This window comes from Typopeltis vanoorti, chromosome 2 (assembly GCF_054136105.1).
Source record: "Typopeltis vanoorti isolate ZY-2024b chromosome 2, IOZ_Tvanoo_1.0, whole genome shotgun sequence".
NCBI classification, from domain to species: domain Eukaryota; kingdom Metazoa; phylum Arthropoda; class Arachnida; order Uropygi; family Thelyphonidae; genus Typopeltis; species Typopeltis vanoorti.
The window spans coordinates 24,207,276-24,225,781 of NC_143550.1; the positions used below are offsets into that span (position 1 = coordinate 24,207,276).

Consider the following 18,506-nt stretch of genomic DNA (forward strand, 5'->3'; position numbering starts at 1 on the left):
TGCTCCCCCATGATAGGTCCATGATGTCCCAGCAGCTGGTGGATGCAGCTATTCAAATATTTATTCACTGATGAAAGCCATCCTTAAGTGTTATGCATGACGGAACGTTTGGAGTTTATATTCATATCAGTACGAGAATCCCTCCCCCTGTTCACATTGCAAATTATAAAAGAGTATCTTTTTTTTTCTTTAAAATTTCCATATTTTGTTTAAGCTTAGGATAGAAATAAGTTCATTTCTATATGCTTTTGTGTGTGTGTGTGTAAAACACAGACAAGCATAATTAACTTTGAAATAATAAACAACAACTGGATATTGATTCTTGATATTAGCCAATATCCCAGAACTTAATATCCCTTTCTCCGACAGTATATCTTTATTGATTATCTCCGATTTCAGTGACTGTGTTATTTCAAATCGACTGCATCTTTTCTACGATGAAAATACTTGATTCGTTTTTACACAGATTTTTCTCCAGTCCGCCTTTGAGATGTGGTCGTTGAAAATAGGCGGAGAATCTCTCAAGAAAATTGCGCAGTTGCAAAACATTAGTACAGGGGATGAAATCCAAATGTACTAGCGAGTGCTGATTTAACAGGTAGCAGACAGTGACATAAACTCTGTACTTGAAATTTAACTTCTAAATTATCATAAAATATTGTATAATATTGTTTTATCTCTTCCTCCAAACAGATTTAAAATATCCCAATTCTGAACTATTTTGCTGACTATAAAAACCAATAACTAACCGAAAGATGGGGCGTACACTTACAATTCGGCCAGTAAGCTACCCTGATCTATTTGACGAGTGAGTGGATGGTTTCTTAAAATAAACTTGCTGTGATGTTACCTCTAGTGATATCATTTTTAATATTAGTATTCGTTTTTTACCCTCCTCTTTTGGCTACACAGTTCATTATTTCATCGTTTGACATTAATGTTTTATTTCTACTTCGTATGCGCCAACTTAGTGATATTGCAGCTGTGTGTCATAGCTGCAATATCACTAAGTTTTCCAACATAATTCTGAAGTTTCTTTACACCACATTACCGTGTTCAGTATTTCATCTTATAAAAAGGATTTCGTTAAACTAAAATGCATGTATTGAATAAAAATTTAAAAAAAATATATTATTGACTGTTTGAAGTTTTGTTAGGGTTCTGCTAGGAATGAAAGAGTGATCAGATTTTGTAGTGTCCACGAATTTATTAAAAATAATAATCATTTTAGGGAAATATTCATAAACAACAGAAGCGGAAAAGTGTACAAAGAAGGAGAATCTTTTAAAATGCTTGATCTTGCTGATTCTCTCGAGCAGATATCCATGGAGCCTGTTGAAGATGTCTTGTACGAAGATTCTTCACTAATCCAGAAACTAGTTGACGACATTCAAGCAGTTGGTAAGTATGCTTGGGTTCTTTTCCCTGGAATAGTAACTTAATAACAAAACAATTAATGGATTGTCGAATCGTAAATATCTTTAAATCTCTACCGTAAGTCTAATGAATAGCGTTCAGATTTTTCACCTCTAAAAGAACAATGCATTGCATTTTTATCTGTCGGAAAAACATTTTGCTTATGTGTAATTCGGTTTCGAATCCTGTTTGCAGCGTGAGGAATGAACTTTTATATTGGCCTTTCAAGTGAGAGTAAATTTAATTACTTTCATACAGAAATGGGAGGGTTTTTTACTCATGCGAAGCAAACAAACTGGTCTTGCGCTACGACAGGAAACAATGCTCAACGACCGAATTTCCGCTTTTCTGTTATAAGTCATAATTAAATGTCTCTCGATTAAAGCAAGAATCTAAAAGAATCTTGTTTTATTTGCTGCTCATACTCCTTAACTGGTAACTAGTTTTCTCTAAGCTATTCACAGCAGCTGACAGATGCTCATTTTGCCCATCACAACTGTGGGAAAATAGACATTTTTTTTATGACGAGGCCCTTTTCTTTTTAATAGGAAAGGTAAATTGCATTCGTATAATTCTGTTTCAACCTGTTGCGACCATGTTCGTTTTCTTGGCCTTCCAGTTGGTCTTTTTAAGTAGTTGGTCATCATATTTCTGTTCTTGTAATTCAATCCTTTTTATATTCTTTTTAACGTCTTTTTTGCTAACTGGTTGTCGCATTTCTTCTATATCGCTTCATTTGTGATATTTTCAAAAGTTTTTTTCAGCTTTCTTTCATTTATGAAATATTTATTTGATCTTAATTGTCTTCGCAGCTTTTGTTTCTGATGCACAACTTAAAACTGCTTTTATGCCTTGGTTTGAGAGTATTTAAATTCTGTCCTCTTTATACACCAGAATTATTCTTGTTTTCCGTAGTATTCTTATGAGTTTTATGGAAAATCTAGTAAAATAATCCAAAGAGCCATATTCTTCATTTTATATTATACCTTTTGAGAGTATTCAAAATACATTATCTTGTTCTGTTATTTTCGGTCAGTACATTATACGTTTGGCAAACCTGCAGTCATAAACATTAATCTTTTTTTTTTTTTACCTTTTACATCCAAAGTCGTTATTTGTTTAACGTCAGATTTATTTAAAATTTCAATAAGTTTTCTACAGATTTTCAAAGAGGATATTAATCCTAGAATTATTCAAGTCTTTACTAATACGAAACTAGCACTGGATTATTTCTCCCTCAATTCATCTGATACTTAAGTTTAGAAAAGGCGTTTCATTAGTTGATTTGAAATATTATTTCTCATATTTTAATTATTCATTCTGTATTTCTTCTATTCTTGGCAGTTTGTATAATTTTAATTTTTCTTACTTTTTTTCTCGGTTTGTGATATTTCCCACTCATGCTTCATTTTCATTTAATTTATAAGAAAGTTCTCAGTATTTTTCTATTCAATTTAGAGATTGTTTATAAATTCACTAATTCAGTGCTTTAGTTTCAAATCAATCTCCATATTTGTTTCTTTTTATCATAAAAATCGTATTGAACCTCTTTTTAAAATATTTACTCTACAATGATTTTTTTTTCATTCTTATCATTTTATTTCTTAGATTTATGTTAGAGGGTTTTTTTTTATTAGTTAACTTGTACATGTCTAAGAAGGATGCGATTTTCCCTTTTTTTTTTGTGAATAATTTCTTTTGAGCATGAAGACGTTCATCTCTTTTCATATCTGATATCTATTCCCCCCCCCCCCAAAAAAAAGATTATAACACTGCTTCTTTACGACCAAATATTTCCCAGCTTTAATTCAATTCTTTCTTTCTTTTATTATGAAAGAACAAGTGTTTCGTTTTTTAATTATTTCTGATATAGTATTGCGATACTTTTTTTTTTCTTGTTAGAACCTAACTTTGAATTTTTTTTTTCATTTCCACCTTCTTAATGCAACTTTTTTTTGAGATGTTATTATCCGTAGTCACAGTTCTCAGTATATAATGTGTGGTCATTCCCTACATTGCCCGATGTCGTCTAATACTTAGATACCAATTCCTTCTTTAGGCTTAAGACTTCCGTTGGTCATTTATCTATTATGGATGATCTTCGTTCTAATACTCCACGTAATTTTATGCTTTCTTTGTTAATCGAATGTATTGCCATCCCAGCTCATTATCTGTGTAGATATTGTGAAGGATAAAACAGTTAAATTTATCGAAAATTATATATTAAATACTTGCCTGTATTATATATATATATATATATATATATATATATATATATATATATATATATATAAACTTGTCTACCACGTCAGCTCACACTTAACGCACGCAAAACAGATGAAGCTCAGAAAACAAAAACAGCAACTCATGACCAATGGCAACGTTCAATTGGATTGGTTGACACAATAACCAATACAGTCTCTAGGTGCTATTATCTCAGAGCTCATCCAGCCTCGCTTTCTGAGCAGTTTAAAGCTACTAGAACGCTAAGAATTTGACCCGCTGCGTCGTCTGTGCATCTTTTAAAAGGACTCAGAGGTGTGTATATTTTGAACGCACATCTGGGCCATTAACGCGAATGTGATGCAATGTTTACGCGTTGAAAGGCCTCTTCATGAAGCATTAGTCTATTGTGTTTACTTCTAGGAATCGCGCGAAGTCTGAAAACAATTAGGGGAAGCTTTAACGGGAATAAATGCAAAAATTTAATATCGGTGATATTGTTATTCGGTGAATGAGCACCGCACATCCAGAATGTTCGCCCCTGATTTTTATATGTTTGTATATGTGTGTGTGTGTGTGTGTGTGTGTGTGTGTGTGTGTGTGTGTGTGTGTGTGTGTGTGTGTGTGTGTGCGTGCGTGCGTGCGTATATATATATTGCAATTTTTTTTGTGTAATGCATTCATTATTGGCTGCAAACACACACTACATTTATTACATACACTTTCATCTTTAATTGCCGTACGCGTTTGATTGACTTCTTAACGGAAAGGGAGTTAAACGTTGTCATGCAGAGGGGGGAGGGAGCAGGGTTTCTTATCCTGCAAACGAGCCAGAAGAACACACACAACTAAGACATAAATATTCACGCCAGAGTCTTATTTGCATCTCCGTTATTTCAAGACCACGGCCATTTCGACTGTTTCTTTCTTCATTATTCCACTGTGTGCTATTTATATAATTTTGTGTTACATTTTCTTTCATTGTAGTTTTGGATAACGCCATTTTAATTGTTTCCCATTAGCTTCTTTAATTAGTTGGAATATCATTAAATCATATAGACGAAGTTGCTATTTTCGAATCACGTGGTTTCGGTATCCTTTATAAGATCTGCTCCTTTGCGATCTTCTTTTGAGCAATATAATTGAACATATTGGTTTTCCCATCTCCTTTTTGAATGGTGAAAAGGTCTTTATTGCAGGAGTGAGCCGTCGTATACACTCTACTGACATGCTTTGCTCATTTGTGCTCATACTTCGTTATAGTGCAGGAAAGATTAAAGATGAATATTTATCTTAATATTTAAAATATTGTTAATAGGATCAGGCAATTGACATTAGCCAATTAACGCCGAAATCCGCTTAGTTTCAAACATAACATAGCTTTGATCCCTTCTCATTTTTCTAGGTGGCATGATTACTAGAACAGATATGGAAATGTACAGTCCAGAATGGGTTGAACCTCGGGTACTGTCCCTTCCAAACGGTATGACAGTCTATTCTGATCCTCGTGGTGAAAGCCAAGATGTTTTGGCTGTCGTGATTGCAATGGGTGTACTCAACGGAACTTTGCTTCACCTGCCGAACAGCACGGAGCCTCGGTTTCATCGGTTGAAAACAGGGCAACTCACCATCCCACATGCAGATTCAGAGCACGAGAACGATCCAAGGCTACCGCAGGTTAGTAACAGAACATCTCTCATATCAGCGATCTAAATGAATGGGCTTTATTTTCTTCATCTCATTTTCGAATTATATTTTTTCCACAGAAACCAGTCCCGGAAGTGCACATTGATTCGGTTCGAAAGGAAACCGCCACTTCTCATGATTCCGGATCTTTAGGAGCGGACACAGGCCGTCAGACTTACGAAATAATTCAAGTATCGGTGCTAGTGCCAAATGGGGATGCGGTCTCAGTTATAAGTACCCTAAATCACGAGTAAGTAAAACTCAGTTATTGTACTGCTCACTAGTTAGGAGTATTTCCTGTTTGATCTGTTTTAAGGATATAATTCGTTATCTTCTTTTGACGATACCAAAGTAATTGTAAAACGTGGCTTATATTTTTCTTTCAAAGAATATTATAATAAAGTTGCCAGCAGTCGGGTTAATCATTTCGTAGATATTAAGTTGATTAATATACTTGTAATTATTCTCTGTGCTTCTTTATTTCGTATGGTGGCTCACCCTTCTGCTTAGTAGGAATGTTTTGAGGCATTGACTATTCCTACTAAGCATTATTTATTGTATTATTCATTCACATCGTCAAATTATCGATAATTGGTCTGTGTTCGAGGTAATGGCACTCAAACCCTGAAGAACGAAGTGCAAATTAATTTTTGCAGGGATATTGTCACCGATGTTGGGTTTAGTCTTAATACAGTTTGAAGATATTCTTTAACTTAAAAAGTTCTGAGCTGATTGGTAATAAGAGCTCGTTATTTTTGCCTAATGTTATGTAATGCTCAGATGGCGCAATTGGTAGATCGATACTCTCCTTTAGTGGAAAAACCTTGGTTTCAATTTCTCTCAAGAAATCGAGCATTTTATAGATTTTTTTTATTCACAAACATAAACCGATGGAAGTGGGGGGATAATTTTCCTCCAGAAATCGTATGTTTTTCTTCGCATAAACAGTTGTCTGCTAAAAACAAAAACGCATGATTAAGACGTAATATTCTTCTTATGGTCGTACCTAATTCGGAATTATTTTCAGTTTTTATTCAAATTGCTGACATATTCAGAAATATTTAAATATTTCGAAAGCTATATAGATTCGCAATATTGCACTTCCAGCATTAATAAGACTTAAGTTTGTTTGTTTTTTTCTGAAGAGTCTTTGCCTAGATTTTGCGATATAGGAATACACATGAACTATTTTCCCCTTCATTATCTTAGAAACTGAATTCCAGGACTTTGAGTCTCCCTTCCATCAGTACATCACATTCGATAAACCTGTTTTGTGTATAAGTTAATTGTACGGCCGTTAAATACCAAACTCATTCAGAATCTCAACAGCGGCATATTTCTCTTACATTTTTCTTTCTCTCGTGGTTTATAAATTTTTACTAAGAATCTTCAAACGAGTAATCTTTACCGAAGATTGCACCCATTTTAATCATCCAAAATCAATAAACGCAATGGTTAAAGAACTATTGCAATTCTGGAAACATCCTTTTAAAAATAATTTTAAGCAAAATGAACACTAGGCGAGTAGGTCATCTAGACGAGTAACATCAGTTTATAAGGTTTATATATATAAACCTTGTTATATTTCGAAGTAAGGTATTAATATCTAGTAACAACCATTGTCAATAACATATTAACGTAATGCTAATTATGCCATCTCTTCCAAGGGCACGCTTTTCAGTCGAAGGTGGATTAGCCCGTCTCCTGGGAGGTGATAGGATTTTATCCCCGCAAACTGAGAATAGGCTGATCACCAGAAGAACATAATTCGCTGACATCATACCCTTACTTCGGCTGTAATTCCAAACATCTTCCGAAAGTAGTCTCTTTATTTAAGAATGTATTTTAACCTTCAACTCCATTGATAACTGATAAATATATACTTGGAAGTTTTGAGAGTTGATTTGTTTTCTTTCAGTTTTGGAAGTTTAAAACGCTCGCCATCTACCGGCATTGTGCTTAACAGTAACGTGGAACATTTTCTCCGGCCTGGTGGAGCACCTCTTTCGTTCACCAGCCCTACGATCGTTGTGAATAGCGACGGAAACGTTGAAATAGTAAGTACAATAACTAAGTACATGTTCTTGATTTTAGCGTTTCTGGCAATTGCAAAAAGAAATACATTTTAGAAACATGATCTAAAAAGAAAGTAATAACTGTCTGAATTACAATTTATGGTGAAAATTTTTAAAATTCATAGTTATTTTTAATGTCATATTTTTCTCTTATTTTGAAGGGCACGTGTGTGCGATATTACTGATACAGAAATGCATTAGTAATATTGCTTACAGATTTAATGCCAATAACCTATACACTGCCTCAGTGTTCATCTAAATGTTTCATCCCCCGTCCATCTTCTACCTCGTGGGATGTAGACTGATGTTCTATCGAGAACTTAATCAAGAGTCGACAACTTCAGACTCCAAGGCTATGCTTCGGTGGTCGTGCTCTATCCGCCATACAGTACACCCAGAATCTGAATCGCAACCGCCGGAACATTTCGAACATCACCTATTCCTAGTCTTTACGTCGAAGTGAATGAGCCTTCTTCGTCATCTTGATGTCAGCACTCGTATTATACAATTAAAATGAAATCTCTGCGAAGCCATCCCTCGTGGACTAGTTTTTTTTTTTTTTTTTTTTTCATGTTTGAGAAACGTGTATAACAGGTCAGACTACAATGTCCTTTTGGATTGATATGAAAAGTATTATTACAAGCAGTAGATATCACGGTCTGCATGAATGCCAATAATTACGCTTCCGTCATAACATGGAGCCTCCGTAGCTTAGTCGGTTTCGATGATACTTTTTGGTTGTAAAGACCTGGGTTCGATTCCCGTCCAGGATGCGAACTTTTATCATGAATTTTCTAGTGAAGGTGAGTTAACCGGACTGATAGATGTGAGAGTTTTCATCTCGCAAAACAGGCTCTCTCTCTCGTATCCGAGATATCGTTATTTTTTTTAAATTAACTGGCCTCAAATGGATGTTCACTTGTTTTGGGATCCGAAGCCACGATAGGACTAAGGGAAAAGAAGGCTGCAGACACACCTTTTTGTTGTGAGTATAATTTTATACAATATTATACGAGTATAATTTTGCGAACAAAAAAAAATCCACCTAACACTACTACATCCAAATCCCAATTTTATTTTTCTATATTAAACAAAACTGACAAGCAGAGATATCTTGCTTAGTCAATGATTATATAATACGTATAAATTAATAACTAACTATATTATTGGAGATACATTTTATTATTTATTGTTGTCGAGTATAGCAGTGAGTATAATATTCTGTTTTTGTGGTTAATGCAGATTCTCTTAAATCGAGAACTCTAGTCAACACAAAAGCAAAGGAATCTTTCTGCTACCTACAAGTATTTTTCAATTTTAAGCCGAACCGATTCTTTGAAAAAGCTCGTCAAAATTATTCATACTAAAATTTTAAACTCAATATTTTGATTTAATTATACATTGTAAGTATTAATTAAACCTTGGAGTTTTAGTAGCAAACTTTGAAGAAGACATTGACTGATTCATCTATGGAGGTATGTGGTGAAGTTGCCTGCAAGGATAGAAAAATAAGAACACTTCGGTGGGGACAAGAGTTAAAAAGCGGTCCTGGAAATGAAAGCATACTAAAACTTTCTAACAAATAAGTTGGCAAATGCCCTAAAAGGATACAGAGAAAAATGCAAGAGTTAGGCTATGTGTAAAAGTAACTAAACAAAAGTTATGGAAAATATCAGGATGGTGGCAAATTGTTTTGGAGACGATTGAAGAAGCTTAGAATTGGAGGAAAGAGACTGAAATGAACCAAGCAATGACAGAACCCTATTCGAAAATTTTCAAGAGGAATTAAAAGACGAGTACATATCAATACTTGAGGTAAAAAAGCCTTCAAAAACTTAAAATATGGAATGGCAGCTGGAGTAGATGATATTTAACCAGAAATGCTTTAAGTATGGAGGTATAAAAATTTTTGCAGTGGCTACACTGCATAATTCAGAAGCTCGAATTATCGATGGTTGGAGTGGAGCTCTTCTACTACCCATCTATAAAAAAAAAAAGGAATAAAGCGGAAATGTGATAATTATAGAAGAATTTCTCCAGTAAGTGTTCCATGTAAGATTTATGCAAGCATACTTGAAAAGGTGGAGAAAGATTGTGGAAGAGAAACTTGGAGAAGAACAAGCTGGCCAAATAGATGTTATCCAGATCCGGTTTTTACTTTAAGATAAATAGTTGAGAAATTGTCGGAACATGACAAAGGATCTGTACTTTAGATTTGTAGATCTGGAAAAGGCATATAACAAGGTGCCCAGAGAAAAGCTTTTTAAAACACCACAATTATATGGGGTGAATGAACATAGTATTATACATAACATTACACAGTACTGAAATATAGACTATGCATTTCAGTTGTCGGTCAGAAGTTAGAATTAGAATTGAAGGAAATACTGGAAGATGGTTTGCTGTACAAGATCAGAAAAAGATCCACATTATCTCCCCTCTTATTCATCATCTGTATGGATCACATTATGAAAGAAAGTGGCCATAGTCCTGATATTAGAATTGGAGATGTCAAACTTAGCTTTTGCTTTATGCAAATGATCATGTTGTACTCCTAAATACATGTAGTGTGCAAGTCTCCAGGATTCTATAACTACACGTAAATTGAATAACAGCCATAACAAATTTTGCATGAAAATCAGCAACAAAAAAAGACAAATTATGAAAATAGGCAGAAGCATTGAACACATGAATTGCATTCTGAAAGGAGAACCTATAGAACAATTAAACATTTCTGCTATTTAGTCACGATTTTTAGTGAAGATGGCAAATTAAATATGGATATGTACAATGGAATTAGTAAAGCTGGTATGGTAGGAAGTAAACTAAATAAGTTTATATTGAATAAGAGAGAAATTAGCCAAAATTATCAAACTAACAGTATACAAGAGTGTTCAAACCAGTTTTAAGTTATTGATCTGAGAGTTGGATTATAAATAAAGCGCTTGATCAAAGACTAGAGACCACAGAGCTGAGTGAAGTGATGGCATCTATGGCGGATTCCTATTAAAATGAAGATATTAGAAAGGAGTTGGACGTTGTTCGCATTCAAGAATGTGTCAGCTGAGCTAACCTAAGGTAGCGTGACCACTTAAATAGAATGGGGAAGGAAAGGTTAACAAAACAGGTGTTTGATGTCAAGATGGAACAAAATCTTGGTGGATTGATTCGGTCGGAAGTGCTTTAGAATCATGAAATGTTAGATATGACAATATTGGAGTGCTCACATGTAATAGACTGATTTGGAGGAAAATTGTTGATAAGAGATTAATAATAATGTAAACTTAATCATGTAGTGTTGTCATGGCAGTCTTGAACACCCGTTTGTGCGTGTGCGCAACGAATACATCAATTTCCTGATACACACACACACACTAGGGAGTTCTGGCGCATAGCCTCCCCCCCCCCCCGTGTTCCGGACTGTAGGCCGGTTCTCCTTGAATTCTGATGACTCGAATTTTGAAAACTCGAAAGGGCTTCCGCCCCCCTGGCACCTACAGCACCCCCCCCCCCCCCGAGTTTCAGACTGGTAGGCCGGTTCTCCTTGAATTCTGATGACTCGAATTTTAAAGACTCGACACTCAGGGTATCCCCTGAGTTTCAAAACATTTCAAATAACTTGACAAAAAACGTGACACAAAAACATTACATAAAAAGTCTTATCATTTTATATACATAGGGTAGATATCAGGACATTGATGTATTCATTCTCTTTCTTTCTAACTTTGTTATTAATAATTTTCTTCTTATAATTATGTAAAATTTGTAATTAACTTATATTTTTGTACTCAGATGGGTACTCACAGAATAACAGATTAATCTTTGTGTGGCATAATTATTAACAGATAAATTCCTCATCCGATTGTAAATTCGGTCTAATCTTCTGTTTACGAATGTTGCATTCGGTCAACCTATTCATGATCGATATATTCTCGGTTGTTACGGGAAAAAAAAAAAAAGAGTGGAATTAAAATCTCATCACTACATGAGCAGGTAATGTACATTTTGATTTCCACTCATTTTTTTTTTACACTTTATGATTTATATTGATAAATTAATTTCATAACGGCTAGGGAAAAGGTAATGCGAATTGCTGTTTAGGATTCTTATTAAAACTTGTGGAGTTATTTTAGTTTCGGCTGGACAATTTGTAGTGGGGAAAATTAGGCAAAACAAAATTATGCGTTGAAAAAGCTATTCAAAGTTTAAAGAAAGATGTTCTAACTTTTGACACTACTTAACAGAGTTCTTCGAATAAATTTGTTACAAACATCGTAACACTTCTCACGAAAGGAATACAAATGTCAGCAGTCGAAATTTCAACGCTTCAGTTCAGATTGCAACACAAAATAGAACTCTCTTCCATTTTTAGATTTTGTTTTCTGTGAAGAAAGTGTACCACAGATGAATACTTCTTCCAAGGCGTCTTGAAGATTTCTTACTTAAAATTTCCCTCTTTGAAACTTTTTGTACGATTTAGAGACTGCAAAAGAGCGTTTCGTTGATGAATGTTTTTACTCATTTTGAGTTTCGGGGGAAGTTTTCGGTATGCTCCGAACTTTCATAGATGCACATCGCTCTAATCTTTTCTTTTCTTCCGTGATCGGTCATACTAACTCTAGTGGCTTATTACTGGAATCATTAGAGCTAACCCCGAATCTGTCATTTTAATTCACTTAATTAAAAAAAAAAATGGAACACGTGAAAAGCTCCAAAAACGTTTTTTTTTGGGGGGGGGGGTTTCGTTACGTTGCTAAAGATCCCGTAATAATTTCTGTATATTAAGATCAAAATTCAGGATAAGGAGTGAGAAGGTAAAATGCTCAAATACCGGTATAGATATCTTTGCTCAGCTGATTTTGAAAATTTACTTATCGAACTGGTTTAGCTACTTAATATAGAAAATAAGGGATATTTTATACAATAGCATCTCATACGAAAAAGAAAAAGAAACGATCGTTTTTCAGTTTTGCTTTTCTAAAAACGGCAAATGATATAAATGACCCAAAAGAATACTAAATTACGGCACCAAATTTTTGAAATTAATAATGCGTAGGTTATTAGGTGCAGTCCATCAAATAAAAAGTGCGAGTTCAACGAACACTAATTCACTTTTGACATCTGACAAATTTAAGATTTATTTCCGTTATTTTTATCGCCCTTGTGTATTATATTTTTTCATTATATTCAATTGATTACGTTATCATTATTATTCTTTTTATTTTGGAATATAGATACGACTAGCGAGGGATGAAACTGGCCTTAGAGCAGAGTAGGGACTGTTCTACCGAGAAATGTTTGTCTGGAAGATGCTTTGGAACAGAAGAGATGCATCGTGAAACAGATAAATGTTAAGATACATTAGTTTGTTCTCAAATCTGTGATAACGTTCCACGAATGCAATAGAGCGAGAAGGATACTGGTGTCGTCTCAATTCCGTCCCAATTTTTGTAAGTTTCATGAAGCAAACAGAATTCTCATCGATTTATGTTTCTGATCGACAACGTTACTTCGTATGGTTTAATTCTCATTTCTCATGTGTTCTTATGTACATTTAAAGTAATCTACATGCATTATTAAATCAATCTTGGTAACAAAAAAAAAATTAATAACATCATATGCAACTGCCTGCAATGGATGAAGTTTGAATGGGTTATGAAAGTGTTTGCATCGCCTGTTTCCTCATACGACCACAAGATGCGATCACATTTACTTTTTTAGGATTACACCATCATCTGCAACATGGAAAGGCAACTAAAACACACTAATACGTAGTGGTACGTAGCACGATCCGATTTCCTTGTTAAGGGTACAAATACTGGAAGAATTTCATCGCCTATTGTTAGACGCAAGAATGCCGTGTCACGGAAACAGACATTGGCTTCGTTTAATTGATTTACGAACAACGAAACAGATTGGAAATGAGCAAGCAGCTCTGGTTGTCGAAGTAAATGGTAGGTACAACAACTGGGAAGTTCTGAACACTGCACTGTCGAAATATTGGATTCGGTGATTTCCATCACTCAGGATCACTGAAAGTGAACTAATTTCTCAAATTCAGCCGAAGAAAATGTGCTGATTGTTTTCTGGTTAAAGCACCACACACACACACGCTCTTCCTTTATGCTTAGATAACACCCCTGTGGTCAAATGAACGAACATTTTTGACAATTATGTGAACAAAGCGTACTAAGTCACCTTATGTGCAACAGATGCATCTTTCAGAATGAAGTCTTTCATATAAGAAAGCTTGTTGGGCTATTTTTTAGACATCCTCGTTAATAACAAATTTAGTGTTCACCCTGATCACAACGATATTTCAAGTAGGCCTATACATATTTATCATCTGGTTTGATTATTAATGATCCATAACACACTTCTGTTAATGGCATGCATTTGTGTATATATTGGCCACTGATATATCAGTGGCCTATATTGAAGTCGCAGAATCAAAATAAAGTACATTCATTGCTTAGTTTAGTATTTTCTTCTATTTTTAATGACGAAGTTACGTAATTTATGGAAATCGGTGTTACTTGAAGGTTAGAATTTAGTAAATATGTACTTATGAAAAAAAAAACTGATTATTCATCGAAGATTTGTAGATAATCACAGTTTTCCGATTATTGAGCTCAACCGAAGTGAACAGATAATCTAAGAGATGGATTTATGTTAAGAAATAGCCTTTTAACATAATATATCCTAGCTTGTAGCCTGTCTGTGCTCTGTTTGCATAGACAGGCTACAGTTTATTGTAAACAGAGTTGAATATTATTTCGGAGTTCTGAAAATAATCCAGATTACAGGTAGAAAAGAGCGAACCTTCCGTGTGCATCCAACTGGACATTGCGTAACATTGGAAAGTGTTGAAACAGCTCTGACGTATCTATCACCATCATCAATTAAAGCCTCATTTCTAGAGAAATCAGCGTTAGTGAGAGAATTCCTGGATATTCTTTAGATAAGAAATATCTTCTCTTTGTCTTCCTGGAATCTAGTACAATAGTAAAGAATAAAATCGCTTAAAAAATAAACACTGTTTTTTAACAACTTTGTACGAAATAAAAAGGGCTGGACATATTAATAGAAAATCGGAGTAAAATTACCATCTGTTTGCAGTTTAAACAATAACTAAGAATAAAAGACTTTACGACGAAGGGGTAGAGAGAAAGGAAAATGGTTTTAGTTTCAAAATCCTAGATGGGATTCTGAAAATAAATAATATTTTTAGTTTGGTTTGATTTGAATTACAGCAAAACCACTGCATGTGTTGTTCTCCGGTCTGTTTTTTGGAATTAAAATCCCATCTCAAAAAGTTTATTCCTTCCTTATTGCGAGTGGGTGGCTAACTCCAGTTCGTGTATTTTAAGGTTTCTCGAATGACACACGGGATTAGAACTCGTAATTGCAAATTCAAGACATATTTCAAGTTAGAACATCGCTTCTATGCCCTCATTAAGATTTGTACATTTCCTTTATCCATAGTTCTATATATGGAAGCCAGAAATGAATTTAAAGCAACCATTTCTTAGTTATATACTTTTCCTGTTTATTTTTAATTTTTTTTCGGCATTTTAAAGGAATTAGACAATCGAAACATGTGAATTTTTTGTCGATGGTCGTCATAGCATGCCTTAATTGCCAGATATTTTTTAATTTTTGCGTGATGGTCTTACGTAGGAAAGTCTTACTTTCTTTATGGCACGTAATGCAGAAAATGATACCAAAATCTTTAACTTTCTGACTACTTGAGCGGAGTTTGTCTTTTATCTTCCGAAAATGTTATTTGTTATAAGGTATGTGAGTAAATGACACTCTTTTTTCTTAAATCACAAAGTTTTCACGTGTTGAACAAAGCTTTTCACTCTGCTCTAGTCATACACACTCTGTTGCAGTAAGCATTTTGGTCCTGCATTTTTTTTTTCAAAGGCATTCTAGTGAAAAATGTCGTCCGCAATATTTATAACACCTGGAAATGAACGCTAAGTGATTAATATAAGGATAAAATACTGTAAAATATGCATGATTGCTTCCGCGAAATTCCACCATAGGAGGTTAAGTCGACATTCAGTTCGTACAGTATCATCACAATTAGTGCATCTCAGAGCAATTATGACATTAAAATTGGTGAAAAGAAATGAGAAATAGATCAGGTAGTACAGGGCTGTCCGCCTGTGGGTTTTGATTTTCACGAGCGAAAAAATAAAATAACAATTTGAACGGAATGCGTATTAGACATTTTAATTCTATCACTAATCGATAATCTCGATGTTGGTAATTTTATTTGGTGTTTTTATATCACTATATACCCACGTGTTTTTCAAATATTAGATGTGTCAAAGTAGCGTTCTTACGGTGTATTTTTCTAACGCGCATGTTCCTGGCGTTCACGGGGAACGAGAGCGCGCGATTTGTGCGCAATTAGTGTTGTTCGTTTCTTCATCTATCGAGGTTGTTACACTGCTGCTTACTAAATTACTAGATGCGCAATGGATGCGGCCCTCGGATAAATCTTTTTTTAATGCAACCCTCAGATTACTAAGGTTGAACAGCCCTGAGGTAGAGCATATAAACTAACAAAAAAGTGAAAGAAAAGTGCTGAAAATCTTTTGCGTGTTTTTGTCTTAGTGCATCACTGGATTCTCTGCATGATTGAACGGTCATAGTTTCATGTCCGAATATTATGTCTTAAACTCCACATAGTTTTTCCGTGGGAGGACTGCTGAGCGTATTTTCTATATAACTTTGGCATTAAAGTTCGTATTAGCCAGAAGTTTAGAAGAGATGCGAATTAAATTCTCCTGAAAAGTTTGGAATCTTATGCATTACATCAACTTTAAAATATTTTTTCTGCTTTAGGTTTCAAATGGAAAAATAAAACAAATAATAATTCTTCAGCCTAAGGATTTGAATAGTGCTCTTATTTTCATATTAAGGTTTTCTTTTTTTTTTTTTCCCTTCCCGCAACAGCATGGAGAACACAACTGACTAACTGACGTAATACACTTGACTTGTGCTATGAGGGATCATAAAATGAAAATTATACAATTCAGAAATTACGCACTAAAAGCGTTCCGGTATATACATATACACATACGTTTTGAAATTAGCTGCCAGGTAAAGTTAGCAACATTGTATTCCTAGAATAGAAGAAAGTCAGATGTACTGGACTTTAGGTTAAAGTCCTTTCCCTACAAGTCTTTTTTAGCTGATTTTGAGTGCAAGCCAGAAGACAGATCAGGACTATATTAAAAGTGCTGTAGACATAATTATTTAATCATTTCTATAATTATGATTATAATTACTCAGAAAATAAGTTTCTGAATGTAATAGCGAGCTGACAATGTTTACTGCAAAACATGGATTCTGAGCAACGGATCATAGTAGTAAACAGCAGTGTAACATTTTCTGCTCATGGCATTAACCGGGATGACTTGCGCGATTAGACGGATGGATGATCCCATTATAATCTGCTTGATTTTATAAGTGATGGGTTTCCAGTAAGTATGAGCATCAGCACATTATGTCAATCAGTAGATTAGATCGCAGTTTATATAACGAATTATGGTACAACTTGAGTCTCCTCATTAAAAGAACTTGGTTTCGATTCCGAACAAGGACAATTAGATTTTTTATCAGTTACTCTGGTATACTGAATTAGTGTGTAGAAGAGGAAATGGGGGACGGGGTGACGCCATAAAAATATGCTAAAACAACAAAATGGACCTGAGAATATACGCAACTGCGGGAAGAATATACAACGCTCCAGATCCACCAGCTTTCATAGATCATATTAAAGTCGGTCGCAAAAGGAGGGGAATATGACACATAAATTCAGTTTTACTTGTAACAGTCAAACCGACATGATTATAGAATTTGAAAGTTTTATTTGAAACTCTCGAAGGTATTTTATCATCTTGTAATAATTTCCAGAGTAGATTTCTGTTCAAGTTATCATAGGCTTTTTCGGTCAATAAATAGAAGAAGGAAAGCGGGAGGTTAAATTCTTTTCTTTTTTCTATGATATGTTGCATTATGAAAGAGGCATCTGTGCATCCTCTCCTTCTAAAACCAAACTGTTCTTCATGTCATATACATCTGTAGATTGGTCCCTACTCTTTCATGTTATTCCGCTTGCTTCTTCCCCCTAATGCTATTAGAGTAGTCGAGGGCCAGGGGGTGAATCTATCCAGTTTACTATTTTCTTTCATCTCACGTAGTTTGAGTCTGCTTTTCCTCTCAGAAGGCAGATTCGGAGGCTTCAATCTGGATTAATAAAAATTGAAAAGCAATCTCTGATTATACTTGGGTATCAGACAGAATAATCAAAATCAGAATAAAAAATATTAATCAAACGTTCAATCTTATAAATTTATTTACCTGTAGATGGAAAAGAGGAAGAGACAGAAGAATTTTACGGAAAACTTCAGGAATATACTGATGAAACACAAAAATGAAGCAACAATCTTGATCGGAGATTTCAACGCTAGAGTGGGAAGTAACCCAATAATAGGATGTACTGGATCAGAGGAAGAATCAGTAATTGATAACAATATAATTTTATTAGGGGACTTTTGCATATTGTAACAATCTGAAAATCAGCAATACTTTCTTCAGGCATAAAAATATACATAAGAACAGGTGCGAAGAAAATTAGCTAAGCAGGCCAAGTGAAATCAAAAAGAGTTTTTTCGCTACGTTGGCAAGTAAGAGAAAAGAATGATTATGGAAATATAACTTTACTCAGTGCTGATGGTAGGTAAGTAACAAAAGCAGGAGAAATAGTTCAGTGAGAAATAGTTAAGTGATCACTTTGCAAGTGTATATCATCCAGGTGGTCGCCTCCGTAACTGCAGTCATGCAGTTACTGAGGCGACAGAGACTGATGTGACCATTGAGGTAGATGAATTAAAGGTACTCAGTATACTGAAAATTATCAATGTGAATACAGCAGTGGGCCTGGACGGTATGTATGCTCAAGTGCCACGAGAATGCGCAAGTGAATGAACTGGCGGTGCCTCTAACGAAGTTGTTTATTCTATGGCTCTGGCAAAGTTTCAAGGGAGTGGAAAGAGGGTAAGACAGGTTTCATTACATAAAGGAGAC

General features: G+C 34.7%; 1 protein-coding gene across 2 annotated transcripts in view; it reads left to right on the forward strand.

Moving 5' to 3' along the window:
• LOC150108877 (scoloptoxin SSD14-like) overlaps nt 1-13,875 on the forward strand; it is a 141,470-nt gene extending 127,595 nt beyond the window's left edge. For both annotated transcript variants that reach the window (XM_090410561.1, XM_090410553.1), the window contains 5 exons: nt 1,232-1,401; nt 5,045-5,316; nt 5,406-5,575; nt 7,244-7,382; nt 12,635-13,875. In XM_090410561.1, coding sequence (XP_090266687.1) covers nt 1,232-1,401; nt 5,045-5,316; nt 5,406-5,575; nt 7,244-7,382; nt 12,635-12,676 — 793 coding nt within the window. In that variant the 3' untranslated portion in view covers nt 12,677-13,875. The remainder of the gene's footprint in view (nt 1-1,231; nt 1,402-5,044; nt 5,317-5,405; nt 5,576-7,243; nt 7,383-12,634) is intronic.
• Nucleotides 13,876-18,506: the final 4,631 nt, after the last annotated feature.